The sequence below is a fragment of the Cyprinodon tularosa genome, unplaced genomic scaffold (genome assembly GCF_016077235.1).
Source record: "Cyprinodon tularosa strain WSP-4 unplaced genomic scaffold, ASM1607723v1 ctg313, whole genome shotgun sequence".
In the NCBI taxonomy this organism is placed as follows: domain Eukaryota; kingdom Metazoa; phylum Chordata; class Actinopteri; order Cyprinodontiformes; family Cyprinodontidae; genus Cyprinodon; species Cyprinodon tularosa.
Genome location: NW_024039023.1, coordinates 1,065,155 through 1,088,299, shown reverse-complemented (window position 1 = coordinate 1,088,299; position 23,145 = coordinate 1,065,155). Strand labels below are relative to the sequence as shown.

The window sequence follows — 23,145 nt, the reverse complement described above, 5'->3', positions numbered from 1 at the left end:
GATGAACAGATGTGAACCTTCTGATCCCAAAAAGCGAAATAAAGATATACTAGTTTGTAGCTCCTAAATAAGCTCCTGATCCTTTGTGGGGATTTTTAAAACAATCCAGCAGTCTTTAGTCATTTAGTTTTTAAATCATTGTCTTTATATAATTTTAACCTTTATGCTAAGCTCTGTTTAAACATTTTTCTTTCATCTAGATCAGGGTCGGTAACCTTAACTGCTCAAAGAGCCATATTGGAACAAAAAAACAAATCTGTCTGGAGCCGCAAAAATGTGAAAGTCTTATATAAGTCTCACATGGCAACACGGGCTCTAAGTGTATTAGCCCATCATAAAAATGAACTACATGGGCTCAAATATATAATAAGCATTTTTGATTAAAGGTTTATCCTGGAGCAAATGTTACTCATGTCACGACTGTGCTGTACAATATTTGGTGCTTTAAGTTTAAATTCCATTACAAAAATTAATGTATATTGTTTTTTTTTTGTTTTTTTTGCATTGATGAAATTATAGAAACACAATAAAAAATCAGATTTTTTTATGCTGAGGATTTGGGGAAAAATTGGAAGAAAGTTCCCATCCCTGCATCAGAGCGCTACCTCTTCGATCTGTGGACGGTTTTCCATGTTCCAAAGAAACTAGCAGCAGTAGTGGAGTTTGGAGATGCAATCCTAGGGATGTAAATCACATCCATCATGGCGATTCGATTCAGTATCGATTTCCTGACCCAACGATTCGATTATTTTCGATACTCAAGAATACACCACGATTCGATTCGATTAATCGGTAAATTTTTTTTATTTTTTTTTACACCTTACAGGCTAAACAAAGTTTCAAGTTTGAAATAAATCAATGAAAGCTGTAATATCGTTATGCTTTTTTTTTTTTTTAGAAACAACAGCAAATAACAGAAGTAGAAAAGTTGCATCAAAAAATACTGCACATAATCAGTGCAATGAGTCCAATGAAATACCTCGGCTCCAGACGTCCCCGCCCCCTTCACAGAGACACTGCTGCACCTCTCCCAAATTGTAGCTGACCGCAGACAGGGGGCCGGCTTGTTTTGTTTTTATGACCGAAATTGAGGAAAACAACTCGTGAAGTTTGACCCTCTAGAAGAGCGAGGTGCGGGAGAACACTGGGACCCTTTTTCCACCTGGATCTCATCCCTTTTTGGCCCTCATGTCCCTCCGTCGTCGAACTAAACTCGCCCCCACTTCCTCGCCGCCTCGGCCGTATCTAGACCCACAGTGTGCAGCTCAGACCACGCTTCAATATTGAGCATAATTTAAACATTTCTGTGTCAAGCTCACTGCAACACACTGCTGTAAGAGTATGTCCAGGAAGCAAGGTAGGAGGGCAAAATAGGTTTAACGCCGCCGCAGCACGGGAGGAGAATTACGCCCAGGAGCAAATGGATAAAAATATACCAGAGGAAAAAAAAACATGAATCGATTCTCTTGCGGACGTGTCGATGAATCGGATCGTCGGCTGTCGGATCGATGCATCGATACAAAACAATTATTATTTACACCCCTATGCAATCCACTTCTTAAATCTATCTTTGCAATCCTTTAATGTATCCAGAAGTAACCTACTGCAATCACACTTCATATTTAGCATGCCTTCCCTGAAAAGGCCTTTCCAAATGACTCTTTTTATTACTTTACAACTTCTCATTACAAAGAAAACATGCAGGCAATCCTTCCGCATTGGTAAGAAAAGCAAATGCTTTGGTCCATTCTTTTCATCAGCTATCTTCCTTTTTTGCCCTTTGGGATCCATGGCCCAAGACACATCCATCGCTTTGTTTACAGCAGCCACCTGCCTTGCACCGCACCGTGCTGAAACCTGCGTTAGAGGCTATAATGCAAATCTTCGTTGACAGAAAGTTTTACATTTATTGAGTACATTTTATTTAAGGTACAAATTTCTACAGCATTGGAAAATAATATAATGAATGTTTGTTTGACTTCCTGCACACCATATTAAAACAAACAATCTATTTTATTCAATTTTCATACATTTTTGAAAAAGCTACGGGATGCCGACCCCTGATCTAGATAAACCCCTTTAATTTGTTTATTTATTTTAGCAAATCTCTGGTTCTAGTTAAAAATATACGAACTGGACATAAATGTTAGTCATTTTGGGATAAGATTTGTTAGCGTAGGGTTAATTTATTGAGGGGATTTCTCTAGAAAGCATCAGTTGAATTTACTGTATTTGCCCAAATATTCACATATTTTGGGCACCCCTACTAATCTTTATCATTTTTATTTCTAAATATTTGGGTGTTTGCAACAGCTTTTGCACTCTGATATAGCTAATAACTGATGGACACAATAATATTTATTTTTCTGGAGGTTTATTGGACTAACAGAAAATGTGCAATATGCATTAAAACAAAACTTGACAGCTGCAAAAAATTGGGTACCCTAATCATTTCATTGAATTGAACACCCTAAACTACTTTTCACTGACTTACTGAAACACAAATTTTGTTTGGTAACTTCATTAAGATTTGAACTTCATAGCCAGGCGTATCCAACCATGAGAAAATTTATTTAAGTTGGCCAGTTGCATGATGTTCTCCTGTTTGAATCTCCTCTGAAGATTCATCATGGGATCCTCAAAACGTCTCTCAAATGATCTGAAAACAAAGATTGTTCAACATATTCGTTCAGTGGATGGATACAAAAAGTTGTCTCAGAGATTTAAACTGTGGGTTTCCACTGTGAGGAACATAGTAAGGAAATGGAAGACCACAGGGACAGTTCTTAGACCCAGAAGTGGCAGGCCAAGAAAAATATCAGAGAGGCAGAGAAGAAGAATGGTGAGAATGGTCAAGGAAAACCCACAGACCACCTCCATTGACCTGCAGCATCATCTTGCTGCAGATGGTGTCACTGTGCAACGTTGAACAATTCAGCGCACTTTGCATCAGTAGAAGCTGCATTTAAGAGTGATGCAACAGAAGCCTTTTCTGCAAGCACGCCACAAACAGAATCGCTTGAGGTTTGCAAAAGCACATTTGGACAAGCCAGCTTCATTTTAGAATAAGGTCCTGGTTTCAGGTTGACAAGACTCTGATGACCATGTTCTATAGATCTTTTATGGAATCCATACTTACCTTCTCTGCCCTCTGCTGGTGCGCTCTTCTTAATGTACAGGAAAAAAATGCCATATCCAAGATTATTAAGGTATGCAGTAAGATCACGGTGTTCAACAGAAAAACATGACTGAAATGTATGAAGAGCAGGTAATTAGGAAGGCTGAGTCTATCTTGGATAATTACACCCATCCCCTACATAGCGAATTCCAGTTTCTACCCTCTGGTTCCCGTTTTAAATATCCACCACCTCGGACTAATAGATACAAACACTGTGCACATGCATATACGCTCTTATTCATCCCCTGCACTGCACATATTTACTTATTTTATCCACCTTTTATCTTTTTTTAAATATTTTATGTTTCTTGTGTTTTTATTTGTTAAATGTGAATGTGTGTGTGAAAGGTGTACTGCTACTGCACAAAAAATGCCCATACTGGGACAAATAAAAGCTACAGAACTGAACTGATGAATAAAGATTGAGTTGTTTGGTCATAAAAAAGGCGCTATGCATGGTGGCATGAAAACACAGCGTTTCAAGAAAAACACTTGCTACCCACTGTAAAATTTGGTGGAGGTTCCATCGTGCTTTGGGGCTGCGTTGCTAATGCTTGCGCTGGGGATATTGTTAAAGTTGAGGGTCGGATGGATTCCACTCAATATCAGCAGATTCTTGAGAATAATGTTCAAGAATCAGTTATAAAGTTGAAGTTACGCCACAGATGGATATATAAGACAATGATCCAAAACACCACTCCTAATGTACTCAGGCATTGATGCAGAGGAACAATTCCAATGTTGTGGAATGGCCATCCCAACCCCCAGACTTGAATGTCATTGAACATCTGTGGGATGATTTGAAGCAGGCTGTCCATGCTCGGCGACCATCAAACTTAACTAAACTGGAATTGTTCCGCAAAGACGAATGGTCAAAAATCCCCTCATCCAGGATCCAGGAACTCATTAAAAGCTCCAGGAAGCGACTAGAGGCTGTCTACTAAATATTAATGTCTGTTTTTTGCTGAGGTGCCCATATTTTTGCACCTGTCAAATTTTGTTTTAATGCATATTGCACATTTTCTGTTAGTCAAATAAACCTCTATTCAATACAGAAATATTACTGTGTCCATCAGTTATTAGCTATATCAAACTAAAATAGCTGTTGCAAACACCCAAATATTTAGAAATAAAAATAATTAAGATTAATACGGGTGCCCCAAATATACTGTATATATCCCCTGTACCTTTTTTTTCCTTTGGCACCATCTTCTCCTTTGACTATTTGAGCTGAAATAAAGAGTAACTCCTCTGTGTGATCAATCAATCAATCAATCAATATTTGGTAAATGTCCTTTTATCAAGCTGCATCTCAACCTTGAATTTTTAAACTTTAAACCTTTACTGGTTTCTTTTTTTAATTCTTGGCAGAGTTGGGAAGGAAAAAATTAAATTTGGTTGTTTTTGCTATTTTAATACGCTTTAAGTCCATGCAACTCAAAGAAATATGTCTTATCTATTCCAAAAAACAGGTCAAATAGCCACTTGCTCTTTGTTTCAACTGTGATCCAATCTCATTATAACTGGAGCTAAAAGAGCACCGCCTTCATTTTTATAGCATTGTTTGAATAAACTGCAATGGTAAAAAATAAATAGATCCAAGGGACCAGTTGTACATGTGCACTGGCGCCTGTCTAGAACCACCCATGATGGTGAGTATCCATGCTGTCTTTCTCAGAAAATCAGCTTAGGAAGATTTGATCCATCTCTGAATGATTCCTGTGACCCAACGCACAGCTTTATGGCAATCTGAGCTCCCCTTAAACGCCAGATCGAACTAAGCTAAAACGGATAAAACTTACCTGATCACAAGTATTTTTATTGTTCTCTTATGCAGGATTTAATCTAAAGCGTTGAATGTTGCCTTGTCTTTACAAACAACCCATGAGACTGATTATTTATTACTGATATTGTAACAGTACAACGCCCCTAGTGGCTAAAAGTAGCTTTAAATGTGTTTCAGGACCAAAATTACCTTGCAAATCCATGTTGTTTAAAAGTTTCAACCATCTAGCTTTTAAATTAAGGTGAGGCATGACAATTTGTTAGTAGTCGTGATTTAATCAGATTTTGTGGTTAAGTTTAAGCTTTCTTTTGAAATGCACAGAAAGAACTAAGAACTATGGGAATTTTAGTCTGGAAAATTCTGGAATGTTGGAATCCTGAGGGAAGCTAATGGCTGGTCAAACTCAGGCCCCCCAGCTTGTTGCATCTGTTGCCTGATTAAATGCGTTCCTTGTTTATCCAGAATGGATGTTGTATGTAAGCAAAATAAAATTAGATTAAAACTTAGGTAACCTGCGTCACACTGTAACTCATCCAGGGTGTATCCAACCCCTCTCATGTTGGCTGTTGGGACAGATTCCCATGGGTACAGGAAGTAAATGGTTGTCACCCAGTTAAATACATGCTGGCGCTGATGTTTTCAGCATTACTTAATAGTTAGAATCCCATAGTTTTATCCTTTAACTTGCAATCATTGTAGCATCCCGTGTGACAGTTTTATAACCCAGAGCGCAGTGTTTTTAATATGTGGTGAGTCTCTTCCTGTGACTTCAGCGCTGCGCTGTGGATTGTAATTTAAACAACACGCCCACACCAATATATCTCGCTGAGCTGTTTTGACACAAGGCTGTTTTTGAGCTGTTGGTAGAAAACAAGGGATTAGGAAGATCATTTGTTTCCGGCCTCTTAGGGAAATGTTTTCAAACTTATGAGCGAAACAACCGACTTTTGTTCTTTGCGAATAATCAAAGCAGCAGTGCTTTGCGATCATATTTATATCTGAACTTTTCTTTACACATTCCCATGATAAAACCATCAATGCGTGTTTGTTCACTGTAACTTTGAATTTAAATTGTAGAGAGAAATAGAATGGAGGATTTGTGTTGTTACGCCTCTCTAAACTGTTGAGTACAAGTAGACAAACAGTACATTCTCAGTTTTGCTCCATTTGATCCAAAATTATTGTTGTAAAGCTATTTGTGCGTCGTAACTTCGGAGTTTTGTAGTTGTAGATTTTTTTTCACAACTATTTCTTTCACAGTTACAAAAAAAAGTTGCACATTTTCAAATTCTGGAGCATAAGAACACAAACTGTGCTGTGAGTGGTATATAAAAAACTCCTCTTGCATAGATTTTAATACAAGTGTTTCGAATTTGCTGTGTAAATTTAACCTAAAATTCAAAGCTACCATGCACAAATGCATATAAAGTTCATCCTGTGACATGGGAGCTGACTTGAAGCTCGTCTGCCTGGCTGTGTGTTTCCCGGACGGGGCCACCTGTGGAGCTGCTTCACAGTTCCTTTTGTATCTCTACTTCATTTATATGTCTGCTTCTGTCTCCCTGAACCCCAGTCGGCCTCTGCAGATGGCCGCTCACACTGAGCCTGGTTCTGCTGGAGGTTTCTTCCTGTTAAAAGGGAGGTTTTCCTCTCCACTGTCGCTACAAGCATGCTTAGTGTGAGGAATTGCCTTCCAGTCAATGAGTCGATGCAATCAGCTGGTTTTCCTTAGATAGAAAACTTTGAACCAATCTGACTGGATGATCTGGTTGAATTGTCTCTGTAAAGTGCCTTGAGATTAACAGGGTTTTGAATTGAAATTGATTTCAATTGAATATGATTCAAAATTACCTTTTTGCTAAATAAACAAAATAACAAGATGGGGACAAATAAAATTTATATGTATAATACAGTTATTGCAAAAATCTAAATCCTCAAGGTGTTGCGCATTGTGTTTTGTTTTTCTTTTATTTAGCCTCTCTGTTTATCTTGGTGTATAAAGCCAACTTTTCATCATTAAAGCACCTGTAAAGAACAATTTATACATCCTGCCACAAATGCTTGATTTACTACAGGTTCCCTGGTATTCATGAGTCTGTTTGTTCTCTAACAAACCTCAGACTCCATCATCAAAGGACAGGATTTATCCTGAGGTTACACTGAAGGCAGTTGGTTGCACTGCATTAAAAAATAAAACTACAGATCTAAATAACACGTTTCTGAACTTAAAGATAAAGAATGTTCATGGTGGGTCCTCTGCCTTTTAATTTTAATGGTCTGTGGAACTTGGAGAAAATGGGAGGAAAATAAGCTACCGGTACTTGACTTTTGAATAGGTTGAGGCAGGAGAGGAGTGCAAATGTCAAATAAATGGTTTCAAAGCAGATTTTAAGGTTAAGAAGGTTGAGGAGCAAAAACAAAAAGCAAATGTGAAGAAAAATGCTTTAAAGAAGAAAAGCTGAACTCCAAGAAAATAGAAAGCGGTAAAGTGGAAACTCCTTGGAAACATGAAACACGCTGCAAATACATAAATGATGCTTACACAAAACCACATTCAAAGGGAAAAGGCCTAAAGCGAAAAGCAACTGCAAGTTCTTAAAGGTGCAAACTAGCGCTGCATCAGAGAACTGCTCCAGACCACTAAAGGGAAACAATCAATAACCTATATGTAAAAAGCAAGGATGTCTGATCAATAGATCTGTTGCAAAGAGGAAAAAAAGGTACATTTTCTTTTGATTCTTTTTTTCTTAAACAACTCTCTTTAGCCGGGCATACACTGTGCGATTTTTTTTTTCAATCATACAGCTACAACTAGCACTGTACGGCGAAACCTCAGGGTTTTGTCTGCGCGGCCCAACGCTCTGATGTGATCTAACTGCTCACACTGTACGTCTAAAAACCCCGTCAGACTCGGCTCTGCAGTGAGATGGCGATACCAGTAGAAGAGGAATATGAAGCTCATTAGAGTGAAACGTGCTGCCTTTACAATTTGTGCAGTTTTGTGTGCTGAAAGCCCTAAGAAGAAAAGGCAACGACGTATTTGGACCAAGACATAGCTTATTAAATGTAGCTACTAAGATCTGTCAATTTTACAGAAAGAACTCCATTTTACTCACATCCCCGCCATGCTTCTGTGTGCCCCTCGTTACAGGAGTAACGAGGGGCGATGGAAAAATCTGATGGAAAAATTCTCACACGACTGGAAAATCGGCCCGAAAAGGGCAAAAAATCGTACAGTGTAAGCCTGGCTTTAGCATCCCAGTTATGTCTTTTTCAAGCTTCTGGTCCCAAATGAGTTTATAATCATCTCCCCCTACTGGTTTGGAGTGCATTCATTATCCAATGCTATTTTGCAGGTTTTCTTAACTGTGGTTATTCTTGCTACTTTCAGTATTTCTTTGTGTGATGTTGTGTTAGCATCCCTTTTGTATTTGCATCAGGTTTTGTATTTGCAGAGCGTTTATAGTTCAATGAACACTATTGCCTCTGTTTGAAGCTTTTCTCCTTTTTTTGCATGTATTTTTGTGTCATTTTTGAGTTTGCAGGAAGTTTTTAATTTTGCTAAATCATTTATTAATAATTAATGATAACAACTGAACTTTATTGATCTCACATTGGAGAAATTTCCATTGAATTTAACCCATCCCCTTTGGGAGCAGTGGGCTGCCACTGCAGGGGTTAACAGTCTGTAGGAGTGGGTTTCAAACTCACAACCTCAGGATTCCAAGGTCTATGCCCTAACCACTGGGCCGCCACTTAAATTTACAAGGTGTTTGCACCCAACATAGGTTAAAATTAGAAGCAATGTGATGCAATTGTCTCCATATTATACAAACTTAGATGTTTAATGTCCAGCTGCCGATTTTTACTGTGTGTCTTCAAACGGGACTCTTTATCGTCCCGCATCCCATGGTAATCGGATTCCTCTCAAAGTTTACTGGTGCTCGTCACTATGTAAATCATCAAGATAAGAGGAGCCGGTGAAAAACAACAGCAGCTTTACAAGCTTTCACCATGATGTTTTATGTTGAAATATTTATTGTCAACAACCAAATTGACAGCCAGCATCTCTTTCTCAGCATTCCTGCTTTTTGGAATTCCTCTCCTCTTTCTGTTGCCCTATTGAGGCTGCCTCTCTTTAGGTCCTTCATGTCCATTCCCCTTTTCCCCTCGGTCTCTTGTCATTCTTCTGAGGTTTCTTGGTTTAATTCATGAAAAGACTTCTTCTCTTTTTTTTTTTCCCCTAAACATACTTTCCTCCTTTCAAGTCGGCTTTGAAGGTTCCTCTTCCTGTAGGGCTCAAAGAATGAGCAGAGGGAGGTCTGCTAAATGTGTAACAGAGGGGTCCCCGAACTTCACGATTGTTGGGAGAGGCAGAGGGGGTGAAAGGCGTCTCGGACTTGGCCCAAAACCTTTAACACTCCCTACCCGAAATTCCTTTCTAGCTTTTTCTCTATTTCCCAATATTCCTCACTGTTCTCCACCACGCTGGCATGGCTCCATGAATAAATCCTCTGTGAAGTCGATCTGTGTCCGAGTTTATCCGTGGAATGAATGAAACACCTGGACATGTGGGGGAAAGTGTGGAGCTCCATAATTCCTTAAGCTAGAAAGAGTTTGAGTATTAGGAAGCAAATCGAACCCTGGTGTTTTTAAAGCTCAAATGATGAATGTTCGCACCTGCTGCACAAGCCTTGAATTTTTTCACTTTTTCTCAAAAAAGGACCACAAGCTTTAGTGTATTTTATTGGAATCTGTTGGACCAAAACAAAGCAGTGCATCATTGTCAAATGGAAAGAAAAAAAAAGACTTGAAACACTTAGAGAAAGTGAAATATTAGAAATGTGGTGGATATTTGGACTTAATCTCCTCTAGTCAATACATCCCAGACACATGTCTGCCTGCACTTGGGTAATATTTTGCTTTTCACGTCTAGAGACAAACACTTCCACCCATTCTTCTTCCCAAAATGGCTCAATCTCAGTCTTATTAGATGAAGAGCGTCCATTTTCAACCTTTGCCACAGTTCCTCTGTTTAAATTTGGTTTGAACTTTGTCTGGGCCATGGATACACTTTTATTAATACTGCCCTGATATAATATGTTCAGAGCTGTTGTTCTTGCTAAGAGATGAACCCCCTCTAACAGGTCTTCTTCCTGTATTAAGCTCCATCCATTTTCCGATTGATTCTGACCAGCTTTCACACCCTAGTTTTCCTACACATACAGGAAATAATTAAAAACTATCGGCATCTTTGTGGTCTATCATATAAAGTTAGTTGCAGAGTGAAAGAATGTGTACAATTAAAAGGAAATGAATGTTTTTGCAATGCGCTGCACATACCAGTGCTCCCGCTTCCTTGTGCAAGAGTGTAAGTCCTGTGAATCTGCTTATCTCAGACCTCTGCTCATTGAGCAGACCAGCTGAAGGCATGCAAGAGCTATTAAGATGCCCACATGTCACTTGCGCAACAGAGGGTGAAGAACTGTACGCGGTAGCTTCTATCACGCGGTTCAGAAACGCTGAGATCGGAAATGTTTTGGCTCTGAGGCCCGTTGCTGTTGCGCTGATGGAGCTCCAACCGGTAACGCAGGCGTCATCCTTACACAAAGAAATGCGAGGAAGAACTTGTTTTTGACAGTGCCGAGAGGCTGAGATCACTTGCAAATCTGCCTAATCAGGAGCACATTGCTGGGGTCAGCCACGGCATGAACCTGGGAATGCTCCAGGTTTTCCTCCTTCTTTTGGAAATCACAGACATGTGTGCTCCCCTTCTGGGAGACATTTTTCCAGGGGCGTTGAAATAAACTCCCCGTGGGAGGCTCCAGAAAAATTCTGGACATTGTCAATAAAAGGATAGAAAATAAAGTGCTCACGTTTTACGGAGCAGGTAGATGTTCGCCAGGTGGCGACTATTGCTTTGATTTTATCCTTTGTGTGTATCTGCAGAGCTGCTTGATGAAAAAATTACTCATTGTGCTTGGTAGGCATGGAGAACCGATGCTGAATCAACTGCATCACCTCCATGTCGACTTCCTCCAGTCGGGTTCAACGAGTTTGAGGAAAATGATGCTTAAAACAAAGTATCTTCTTAAAAGCTGCTTACTTATCAAATTTTTCACACTTTTTTTTTCTTCGTTTGGTTTGAATTCCTCCCCACCTACTTTAAAACAACATGGAAATTGAAATCATCTCCTTTTCTTTAAAGATGCTGTAGGAGACCTTGGAAAAAACGGTTCCAGGAAGCTATATTTTTGAACATACACAACCATGCCTCTCCCTTCAGATCACCCCTCGAAACCACGCCACATGAATGTGCATTCTGTCTGTTGAGGTGTTCATCACGGCACAGCGAAAGGTCCCACAGCGCGTCTGAGCAGCAGCACGTCGCAGAGGGAGCTGGCAGGGAGAGGGACACAGCGCTAATGATGTAGAGCGCTATGATCACTCCTCTGAAACAGTTTATTACAATTAACTTAATATGTAGAAATCTGCCGGCATCATGCTAGCTTTTATTATCCTGGTGCCTGCTGTTTGGATTACGTACATGAAAAACTAAAAACCACTGGGCCAGAGGCTGCTGTTGAATGGGATTCCCAGTGACAGTGCACCGCCGGTGTACGGGGGTCTGAGCGACTCTGACAGAGATAATATTTGAAGGCAGGATGGTAATCTGGATGAACTGACTGCACTGACCATGTTTTCAGGATTCAAACTACTTTTTAGCCGCTGATCACAGCAAATATAGCTGCCAATTTTACAGGCAAAGGAAGGATAGGGTAGCTCCGCCCAACGAGCATCAGAACCACTTTTCCACCGTGCAGCCAGAGCAGCAAAGATGCTCCAGCCTGGCATCAGATCTAAACTTGTACAAGCATCAAAAATGAAGCAGCATGCACGTTTTTGCTGCTCTTGCTGCTTTAGGTGTGAACGTAGCATAACAGTGACTAGCTTCCAGCCATGGCCATCCTGCATGAGCGTTGGGGGATCGATTCGTTAATGTGTCACGGTAAACGCACAAGGGGGAGGGACAAGCAGACAAGCATGATTGACGTGTCAGGAACCAATAGTGTACAGCGGAATGTGTGTTTGTAACGAGGACCATTTATTTTAGTTTCACTTCCAGACCTTCTATTTCACTGCTTGCTAAGCGGCTGTGTGGAGATCTTTAGGCCACATGGTTAAAAAATGAGTCAGAAAAGATCTCCTACTGCACCTTTAATGCCATATATTAAGAATAATTTATTAAGAAAACGCCTAAAAGGAAAGAAAATTGTCATTAAATGTATACACTCCTTTAAGAAAATACTTTTAGTCTCTGCATACTTGTAAGAAATCCTTTAAAATGCTAATTATTGAATCTGTAATTGAACTGAAAAAAAAAACCTAACACCTAACCTATATTATCCTTCTTTGGTTGAATTTACATCTGCCAGCTGAACTGTATCATACAGGGGTAGAAATATATGCAAACAAAAATAAAAATTTGAGACTATGAAAAAAATACTTAACAGTTCTTAGTTTTATTAAATATCATAATAGAGTTATGATATTTAATAACACCCCCCCCCCCCCCAAAAAAAAAAAAAGAAAAAAAAAGAAAGGTATCATGGAGGATTTTTTTTGTAAAGGCCCGCCCTCTCCTTTTAAAAAAAATGCACATGCACAACCCTGAACCCGCTCCTGAGAGGAAACGCCTATTAAACATGTATCAGAGCATGAACGAGCCCACTTCTCCTCATGCACGCTCTGTTTAACAGTTACTTTTTGCATAATTTTCCACTATGTCAGACTCACTATGTAATTGAAAATGGAGAAGAGCACGTAGGATAGCCTTATGTAAACACATTACCAGATTGATTGACAATTAGGAGGACCACTTATTTAGATGATCCACCCGGAACAAGAACATCCTCCACTATAACTTTAATCGAGAATCTGTGTCAATATCAGAAAAGCTACTGTTCACAACCGCTCTCCTTCTATATAAAGTCCCCCCAAAATTTAACTTACGAGATTAATTAAATCAGGGGTCTTCAACGTTTTCCAGGCCAAGGGCCCCCAAACTGATGGCGAGATGGAGCAGGGACCCCCTAATTATATATATTGTATGAAATTGTGTTATATCAAATTGGTCATATAGTCACTCTATTACATATGGAGAAATGTAATAAAAATAATTTCTCCCTGGGATTATTAAAGTATTTCTGATTCTGATTCCTGGTTGATGGGACAGGTGTTGTGAATGAAACGGTTCCCAGCTTGAAAGAGCTCCTGTTTGTCGCTGAATGTGTGCATTGATGACTGAAAGACATTTTCTGCCTCCATTTATCGGTTTACTACAGTCTGTTGAATTCATGTTAATGTGTATTTAAAGACATTTCAATTAGTGGAAAAATTGCAGTGGGGAATTTAAAAAATAAGTTTAATCAACCAAAACTTTTGCGACCCCCATGCAGTACCTCCATGGACCCCCTAGGGGTCACGGACCCCCTGCTGAAGACTTCCGAATTAAACCATTCATTCATCAACTGTTGCACTGAAATAATAACCTGATTGCCAAACGGCTTGAATTACATATTCACCTCGTAATGGTGTGTGCCTCTTATTACTGTCTAATTAGTAAAATCAGAAGTACAGTATGCAGTGTGGATCTAGGTTATGCATAAATATTCATACATTATTTCAAAAGTTGCATTTCAACCATGTTTTAATGACAGTGTAGAAGTTAATTATAGTGTTGTTTTAGATTGGATGATTCACACTTGTTTTGATTTAATTTTTGCCCCAAACGCCTTCCAATAGTTCCTGATTTATTCTTTAAACATTTCAAGCCCGGTCATCTTGGCCTGTGGATACATGGGGAAGACAAGAAATCCCTGTCAAACACAACCACTTCTTCAAGAAACCTTTTTAATGACGTTTAGATTCACCGCCATCCTTTTTCATCCCATCTCATCTTGTGGAAAAAGGTCCAGTTTCGCATCTTCTGAACTTATTGATAGGACTATTAAACATATAAGGCTATTGAATGCCTTACTGCTACTTTGGATGTTTTTTTTCTTTTTTTTTTTACTTATTTCTGGCTTTAGATAGAGGATGAAAATGTGAGGTAAATCAGCTTGTTTTTAATATTATATTAAATAGCAAACTCAGGATGGCTTCACTTTGCTCTAGCATGGCTTTACTAATGTTATTGAATTTTAGCAGGAGTCTTTCACAGACATTTCATCAACACCTTAAGAAACGTTAGCTTGTTTATAAAAGACATAAGTACATTTTTAAACAAGAAATGATATCAAGCTTTTTTTTAAACCATTCTGTTCCTGCTGTTTCACAACTGATCTTTATTATTTTCTTTCCCACAAAAGCAAGCCTTCCTTTAGGTTTTATTTATTTTGACACCTTCATTTGATACGGACTGTGATGTTCAGGTATGCACTAAGTTTTGCTGCCGGTCTTCCTCCTGGTCCAGTTTACACAGACACCCACAGAAGGGGCTTTGTGTCCAGTGGTGGTCTGATATCCTCAGGATCAGCATTTCTGAATGTTATTGAAGGTGGGCGACCTGGAAAGCTCAGCACCGTTGTCTTCTCTCCGCAGGTCCTGGCAGGCAGAGCCCGTTAACTTTGGCTCGGGGGTCCCCTGAAAAGTGGAGGGCCAACTCCAGCTTCAATGTGTCCATTCACGCAGCCATTCGATCCTCCAACTGGAAGCTGCTGACTGGATACCCCGGTCAGTGATCTTTGCTGTAATGACATGTTTAGTCTGAGAGCAGAAAATCACTAACAGCACAATGACATTTACTTTTTAACTCCATGAACCTTTATTAGGAAATAAAGCTTTTTAAAGGTTAAAAGTATTACTATTATCATGTTTAGATGGATTCTGGTGCTTGTTTTGTTTTGTAGCATATTTCAAACAGAGTGACTTCTGGGGTTTGTTATATAGTCTGGAAAGTATGGAATTTAATATCAATATTTTTTAGGTTTTGGATAAGTGCAGGAAAAGTAAGAGTATAGCTAAATATTATTTTTTTTCCACACCCTCATTCCATCCTTCCAATAAAACCCTCATGTTTCCCTTCCCTCCTTGTCTTCTGCCTTCTTCAGTGTCTCTTTCCGTTCTTTATCCTCTCTGCTCTGGCTCTCTTTTTTGTCTCCTTTCTAGTGTCCATTTCTTCCCTGGTTTGTTTTTTTGTCTTTCTATCTTTGTGCTCTTGTTTCTTTCATTCTTATGTTTCTTTCTTTCTATAGCTTTCTTTCATTCTCTCTTTATGCCATTTCCTTCCTTCCTTCCTTCCTTCCTTCCTTCCTTCCGTCCTGGTTTCCTTCCATCCTTGTTTGCTTCCTTCCATCCTAGTTTCCTTCCTTCTGTCCTGGTTTCCTTCATTCTGTCATTGTTTCCTTCCTTCCGTCCTTGTTTCCATCCTTCCGTCCTTGTTTCCATCCTTCCGTCCTTGTTTCCTTCCTTCCGTCCTCCTTTCTTTCCATCAGTCCTCGTTTCCTTCCTTCCGTCCTGGTTTCCTTCCTTCCGTCTTTGTTTCCTTCCTTCCTTCCTGGTTTCCTTCTTTCCGTCCTTGTTTCCTTCCTCCCGTCCTGGTTTCCTTCCTTCCATCCTTGTTTCCTTCCTTCTGTCCTTGTTTCCTTCCTTCCGTCCTGGTTTCCTTTAGGGCTGCACCGATAAATCGGATGGCTGATCGATCGGCCCCGATTTCCTTAATTTAGGGTGATTGGTGAACGACCGATATATACATACGAAACCGATCTTAACCACCGATCTATTTACCTCCGCGAGTGTCTTAAAATCAGTTGCTATTCCATATTTTTTCTGCTCCTAGAGACGGCTGACTGAAAGACCCGCCCACCGGGTCGAGTGAACTGTAACAACATCCGGTGTTGCAGTTCACAGGTCACCAGGAGCAGCTACTGTATGTCGTTGGTTTGGAAATATTATATTGTTAAAGAAGGAGACGAAAAGCTCGCAATTTGCAATTCTTGTAAGGCCGAAATTAGTCGGGGTGGAACCACTTCCAAAAGCTTTAATACTTATTTAAGAAACCACCACGCCGCTGAATATGCAGCATTTGAAAAGAACAATCAAGCTATGGCTAAAGCGAAAGCCACTGGAAGAAAAGAGTCCATCGGTGGCCCGCTGTTGATGAAACAAAAACAAAGCTACTACGAGGAAACCTATATCTCTGCCCCATGCACAAGCATTGAAAGTGAACACCTGTTTAGCTTGGCTGGACATGTAGTAGATGAGAAAAGAAGTCGCCTGAGTGGTGAAAAAGCAGAAATGCTTTTCTTCATCAAGAAAAACCTGCCACTAATGCTCAAGTGACTCCAATAAGACTGAGATCAAAGCTTACCCTTGATAATGTTGTTAGAAGATTTAGTATTGTTAGATTTTGCAAGTTACTGTTTAGATGGCTTATACATTTAAATGCACACAAAGCTGCTGCATTGGGGGATTTTCTTTTAAGTTGCTAGTATGTTCTCAAAGGACCTTAAACCTTGTGATTTTGTAAAAGCAATACTACTATATATAATAATACTACTGTGCACTTTATTTTTGGTAAGAACCTTAAAACACTTTTCTAATCTGATCTTTTGTTGAAGTTTTGTTTTCTGAAATGTAAAAAATCAAAAGACCAATGTTGTAGTCTTAAGTTTGTTTTATTTAATTAATATTTATTATTTAATTAACTTCTATGTCAAGGCTCTACCTCATGGGCAGTTAAAACAAGTTTATAATGGTTCAAGGCTATCGTTCAAGGGCATGTTTTTCAAGAAAAGATTGTAACATTGAAAGTGAATTGCGATCTTGTAACACAGTGTTGGTTATAGCAAAAAAAGAATAAAATCGGTATTAACCAAAATCCGAATCGGCAGGTCAGACTTTTTAAAGATCGGTGATCGGAAATCGGCCAGAAAACTGCAATCGGTGCACCCCTTCCTTCCTTCCTTCCTTCCTTCCTTCCTTCCTTCCTTCCTTCCTTCCTTCCTTCCTTCCTTCCTTCCTTCCTTCCTTCCTTCCTTCCTTCCTTCCTTCCTTCCTTCCTTCCTTCCTTCCTTCCTTCCTTCCTTCCTTCCTTCCTTCCTTCCTTCCTTCTTTTAAATAATCCACATCTGCTTTTAACTCTGTTTCTGACATGTTCTGTAGGAACAATACATTTTTAGCCTCCTCTAATCCTAGGATGCCTTTGACCCATCGATAAGGAAACTGTCCAAACAGCGAACTCCTTAAAAAGCGGTTTCTATAAACGCAATCTTCCAAAGGTGGTGGAGGAGTAAATCTATTCATCCTGGGACTAAGCAATAGAGAGAGATTTATATTTTTAAATAATGAGATTTTTATAAAAGAGATGACTCTGTATTGTTGACATCAAGATGGTCTACATTACAATATATTAAAAGTTTGTGAATGCCAGCAGGTTATTTTTCAGCCATTTAAGACATGATCTCATGTGTCTCCCTTTGTGGGACAAAGTTTAAATTCAGAGATACCTTTTTTATAATTATACATACATAGTAATACATAGAAACAGAGTAATTCAGCTTAATTGGTATACAGAGTGTCTACTAGCAAGTACCTTATCTTATTACCCTCCCAGGCTGTCAAGTTTGGTTCCCCCGACCCGGCCACAACAGCTCTGAGTCTGAGCTCTCTAAGGAGGATCCACTGAAACCCGTCATGCTGTTTGACGTGGAGAAAGATCCCGAGGAGAGAAATGAGGTGTCAGCTCATTTCCCCGATGTGGTTGAGTATCTCCTCAATAGACTCGAAGAGCACCAGAAAACTGCACTGCCCATAAACTACCCTAAAGATGACCCCAGATGTGACCCGGGCCCCACTGGAGCCTGGGGGCCTTGGGCTTAGACGGAGACAACGGAGACATCATGAAGGTTTCTATTTGCACTTTGTTTACTGTGAAATCTAACAGCAGAGAACAATGTAAATATTGTTTTTATGAACAAATTCTTTCAGATTCTGAGTTTTGCTTAAACTGCTTTCAAGGTAGCTTTTCAAAAAATGGTCTCTTAATGCCAGGCCATATCTGTCGTTCTTTTTTAACTGGAATTTGCACCCAGTTTTTCTCCTTTTGGGAAAAATCAGACTTTTACATGTTTGAGAAATAAAAAATGTTAAAGCCGCACTTGAACAATCATTAATCCAGAATATATTTGGTGACTTTTTCTAAAGGGAAAAAAAAATAAAAATCTGCATCTAATAATGTTCTAATTAATGCAAATCATTACCTCTTTAGGTCCCGTTTTATTTTTCTTTCTCAGCTATTCTTTCAGAGTAACTGAATACCTACATTCAATACCTACAGAATAGGCAGCATAATCTTTTAAATGAATGTAAAACCATTTTAACCTTCCCATGGTGGCTTCAAAATAAAGAAAATATATATATTATCTGAATTTGCAGGTTGATGAACCCTTTTTGGAGTGCATTATGATGTCAAGTTTGGACTAATAATGCCAGAAGTGTTTATGATCTGATACTTTAAATCTGGCATGTCCACAGTCTGTCCTCGAGGGCCGCTGTCCTGCAGGTTTTAGAGTTTTTACAGCTTTAGCACAGCTGATTTCCTTTGATAGCTGGTTAACAGCCTAGAAATGTTGAAAATCTGTTTGACAGCGGCTGCAAGTCAAAGTTGGTGGCTGGTGTAGCTTTTTCTTCCCTCATTTGGATGATAAAAATGGCAATGATAACAAATACACGACATGCTGAACAGGTCTCAATCTATAGAAACATTAAGAAATCAGAGTAAACAAGACATATTTTTACTAAATGGAGGGAGCTGAACTGCATGCGGCTGATGTGATCTTGAGGCTTGGCTGTTGAATGAATCTGTCGCTGTATTAGCTGATTCAATAAAAGAAAAAAAAGCTAATTTTACTCAAAAATATCGGCTGGATGACTAGCAAGGTTTCCTTCACCTGGGATGATATTGTTCTGATTCTGCGTAACCATGCAACCATCCATAAAGGGATTTTCTTCTGGGAAATAATTGTCCGCTAACATGTTTCTATTATGTAATTAGCAAAAAAATACATTAATCTACTCACAATCAGGAATGCAAATATGTTTGTTCTGCCTAAATATATATATATATATTAGGGATGGGACGATTTATGAAAACCGTCCGAACCGTTCGGTTCGACTGTCTCAGTTCGATTCGCGTTTGTTTCGTTCGGTTCATGCGCTGCTCCTTTTTCTCATAGGCGAAGCGTTTACACTCCAGAGGAGAGGGTGGCGGTACTGCGACCAAAGCCAACCACCAGTAGTAAACAAGAAGAAGAAGAAGCGAAGCTGCTTAGCCGGGTGTAGCAGAAAAAAATCAGTTGTTATGGAGAATTGTGTGGGTATGGCGAGTGGGAAAGAACAGGAGTTGGAAGACGCGCCAGCAGCACTTTATAGGTCTGCTGTATGGGACCGCTTTGCATTTAGAGTGACCTACGATGACGGCGGAAAGAAAGTTGTGGATAAAAGTGCAACAGTGTGCAAGCATTGTGCAACACGTTTTGTTTATGCTAACAGCAACATGACCAACATGTCATGCTAACCCCGAAATCCCTCATACTCCGTCAGTGCTCCGCCCCGCTTCGCTCCAGGACGGCTGCACAAAGCAAAGCTACAGCCTCCACTGTGGCTCCCGTCCGCTCCCCTCTAAATCCCTTGGAGATGGTAGAGAGCATGCGCGAGATGATTAAATTCAAAGCAGCAAAACATACGGAAATGATCCAGGGTTTCTGCGGATCATTAAAAATAATTACAATCCATTCTTTTTTGGGGGATTTTTTCATTAATTTCATAAATTTTTATGAGATTTCGGTGTAACAATCAACATATACTGAACCGAAAACCATGACCACAAAACCGTGAATCGAACCGTGGATTTTGTGAACCGTTCCACCCCTTATATATATATATTTATATATATATATATATATATATATATATATATATATATATATATATATATATATATATATATATATATATATATATAAATATATATATATATGTCTGGAATGTTTTTAGAATCCTGCTTTGGAGCAAAATGGAAAGGAATATGGCTTCCTGAAAATTGCCTGACTCTTTAAGGGGCTGTGATTGGTTCCCTAAGGTTTCTCTCTTCTATAAAGTAATTTATCAGACAAAATGATTCATTGAAAACAGGCGATGGACCAAAATGGGTTTGTTGCCATTTTGCTGAATTGTTTATTTTTTTTACTTTATCCAATATGCTGAAAAAGGGAATTGTTTAACCTGTGATGTATGAAATTTATTCTGGGTCAGTTGTGTTATATTGAAGGTTCATAATGCAATGAGTATTATGTGTTCACAATGTGATGAAATAAATTTTATTTTATTTCTAAAAGTCCTGGCCTTATATATTTTTCCCTTGGTGGTATTTTTGTGTCATATGTTTTCAAATGTATAAATCCTGTGTGCTTAGAATATAGAAATAATAATAAGGTTTTTGGAGCATTTTAGGAAACATGTTTCATCTGTTTCTTAGAGTTTGTGAGTAGGTGATAAAGGGCATTACCATCCTGTTGATACTTAAAGGGAGGATTTTTATACCTAGCACACTAGCAGTATCCATGACAGCTTTTACATAAACACACTAAACATTGTTTGAAATATTTCCGATTGTTGGTTCATACTGCTTAGTTAATATGGCGGAAGGGAGATTACCATAAACATCCATAGAAGGAAATATTTGAGTATTTAGATTTTGTGCTGCATTAACTAACTAAATCCATTCTATTACCCCTTTAACTGTATTAATTAAACGCACAAAGGGATATATTTTAGTGCAACATTTAAAAAAAGCAGAAAAAAATATTACCGGTAAATATAATTTTTCCTCTCTTTATGATGGGAAAAGGGAATTTCTTAGGTAGATCTCAGAGCAAATATTTCAATGTTACCTTAGAAACATCTGAATGTAGCTGTCCTAAAATAATTACTAACAAAAGAGTAATAAGACGATTAGAAAGCTAATTATTTGAACCCAAACAATTAGGAAAAACAAAGCCATAAGCTAGAGTTCATATTTCCAAGTCTTCCTAGTTAATCAACATTTTTGAGCTCCTTTATGCTAGAATAAGCTTTGAACCTAATGTGTCTTTGCAGATTTTAGGTCACAAATTGATTAATTATTCATTTAGTAACAGCCAGACCATATGGCTTGCCTGTGGCACATGTTTTATGTCATTTGTTACACTGGAAAGTGGCTAAAACTAAAAGCCAAGGAGCATCAGTATTGTATATGAAAACACACCATTATTATTTTCTCAGTATTGAGCAAAAGTTATGATTTTAGTTCAATCAAAAGTGAATTTGAGAACTGGTAAATAATGTATTTCATAAGATATTACCGTTTATGTAAAACAGGAGCCTGTTATGTGGTCTGCAGACCACTTTTACACTTCTTATAGCCTATATGTGGTGAGCTAAGTTATACTATTCCTGTCTGTGTTGTTATGATCTGCTAATACTTGTGTCACAACTGAGCTGTTTTTTGTGGTTTCAGCTTGTTTTTAACACTTAATCCCACCTGTTTACTTATCCATATCTCATTCTAACAGGCCAACTGTCTCTGTAGTTGTCCTAAAAGCTGAGTCTCCCTGTGTCCAGAAGTCCTAATGCAAGCACAGCAGTAAAACCTAGACGGCCTGATCATGACAGAGGAGCTCAGAGACACACAAGCTATGTGCGAACACTCAGACCTAAGGGTCGATTTAGAAGGAGCAATTATCAATCCGTTTTCGGACCGTTAGATGGAGCAGAAGTCCCCTGAGGCCACATTCACTTTACTGGTCCTGTCCAGGCAAATGTATGCCTACGGTTTGATGCAGGTTCCTCTCACTCAAAGATTTTTAGACGGACAAACAATGGCTGCATTTCCATTACGAATGTACACCAAACTTTGATGATGTTCTGCTAATGTTAAAAAAAACCCCACAATTTCACATTTTTGGTATTTCCATTAAATAGGTAATGCATTTAAATCAACTTGTGTAAGTTTGTTAAGCGATAAATGATTAATAACATTCATTTCTTTCATCATCCTATTACTTAGTGTTTTTTTTCTTGTCTAGTTGTGATGTGAAATAAAAGCCTTTCCCATTAAAAAATTTGAATCAGCCAAAAGAAGCATTTCTGTCACGATGTGTTTGGAGGTTTTTATGAGGACCCAAATGCAGAGGCTGAGAGGCAGGGGTGTGTTCTTTGAAGATTTAATAGGATAACACAGGTAGCAAAAACAGGTATCCAAAAATCCAACATAAAAATTAAACACAAACCAGAACCATGGAGACATCAGGGGAAAACCATCACAAGGAGCCAGGGTGAGACAAAGTAAGACGAGGAACCAGCACTGAGGGACTGCAGAGGGAGTGTATTCATGGCTGACTGAACAAAGGCACGACTAACGAGCTGATAAGGAGCAGGTGTGCGTAGAGCTGATGAGGAAGCCAAGGGAAAAGAAAACAAAAGGGGGCAACAGAGGACGACAAAGAGAAACCTAAGAAACTTAAATAAATCCAGAACACACCAATAAAGCTAGAACACAAGGAAAAACCTGGATGAACTTAAAACTGAAAACTTAGAGAAAACCAACAGAACCAAGATCGTTACAATTTCCTCCTAGTCAGAGGTGCGTTGTAACTAGTCACACTTCCTCTGTTACATTTACTTGAGTAATATGTTGAAAAGATTTTACTTTTAGGAGTAATTTTACTGTACCTTATGATTTTACTTGAGTAAATTACTTGGGAAGTACTTCTACCAGAGTAACGGCTCTGCTTACTCTCTCAACTCTCAAGTTCAGCTGTTCAGTGATCAGCAGTGGATGTTTTTTACCCTGCTCTAATGCAGTTTTATGTTGAAAAATATAATTTGGAAATGTAGTTCTTCTACAGAGTTAATTTGTAATCCTGTAATTAATCAAACAAGAAGTCTTTTTTACCAAGTGTTTTTCTACTCTTATTTGTGTAACTATATGTTTACTTGAGTAAAATATGTTGTGGTAGTGCTATTAGATGAGTAAAATCTTTGGGTAGATTACTTTGTTTAAAAACCTTCTGATTAAAGAGGTTTTGTTCATTGTTTGTTTTTTTTTCAAATTGCCATATTTCCATTGAAGAAATTTATT

General features: G+C 38.7%; 1 protein-coding gene across 1 annotated transcript in view; it reads left to right on the top strand.

Moving 5' to 3' along the window:
- Positions 1–18,851, top strand: part of arsb (arylsulfatase B) — a 42,852-nt gene extending 24,001 nt beyond the window's left edge. The window contains exons 7-8 of the mRNA XM_038292484.1: positions 14,568–14,699; positions 17,581–18,851. Of these exons, the coding sequence (XP_038148412.1) occupies positions 14,568–14,699; positions 17,581–17,846 (398 nt within the window). The 3' untranslated portion in view covers positions 17,847–18,851. The remainder of the gene's footprint in view (positions 1–14,567; positions 14,700–17,580) is intronic.
- Positions 18,852–23,145: the final 4,294 nt, after the last annotated feature.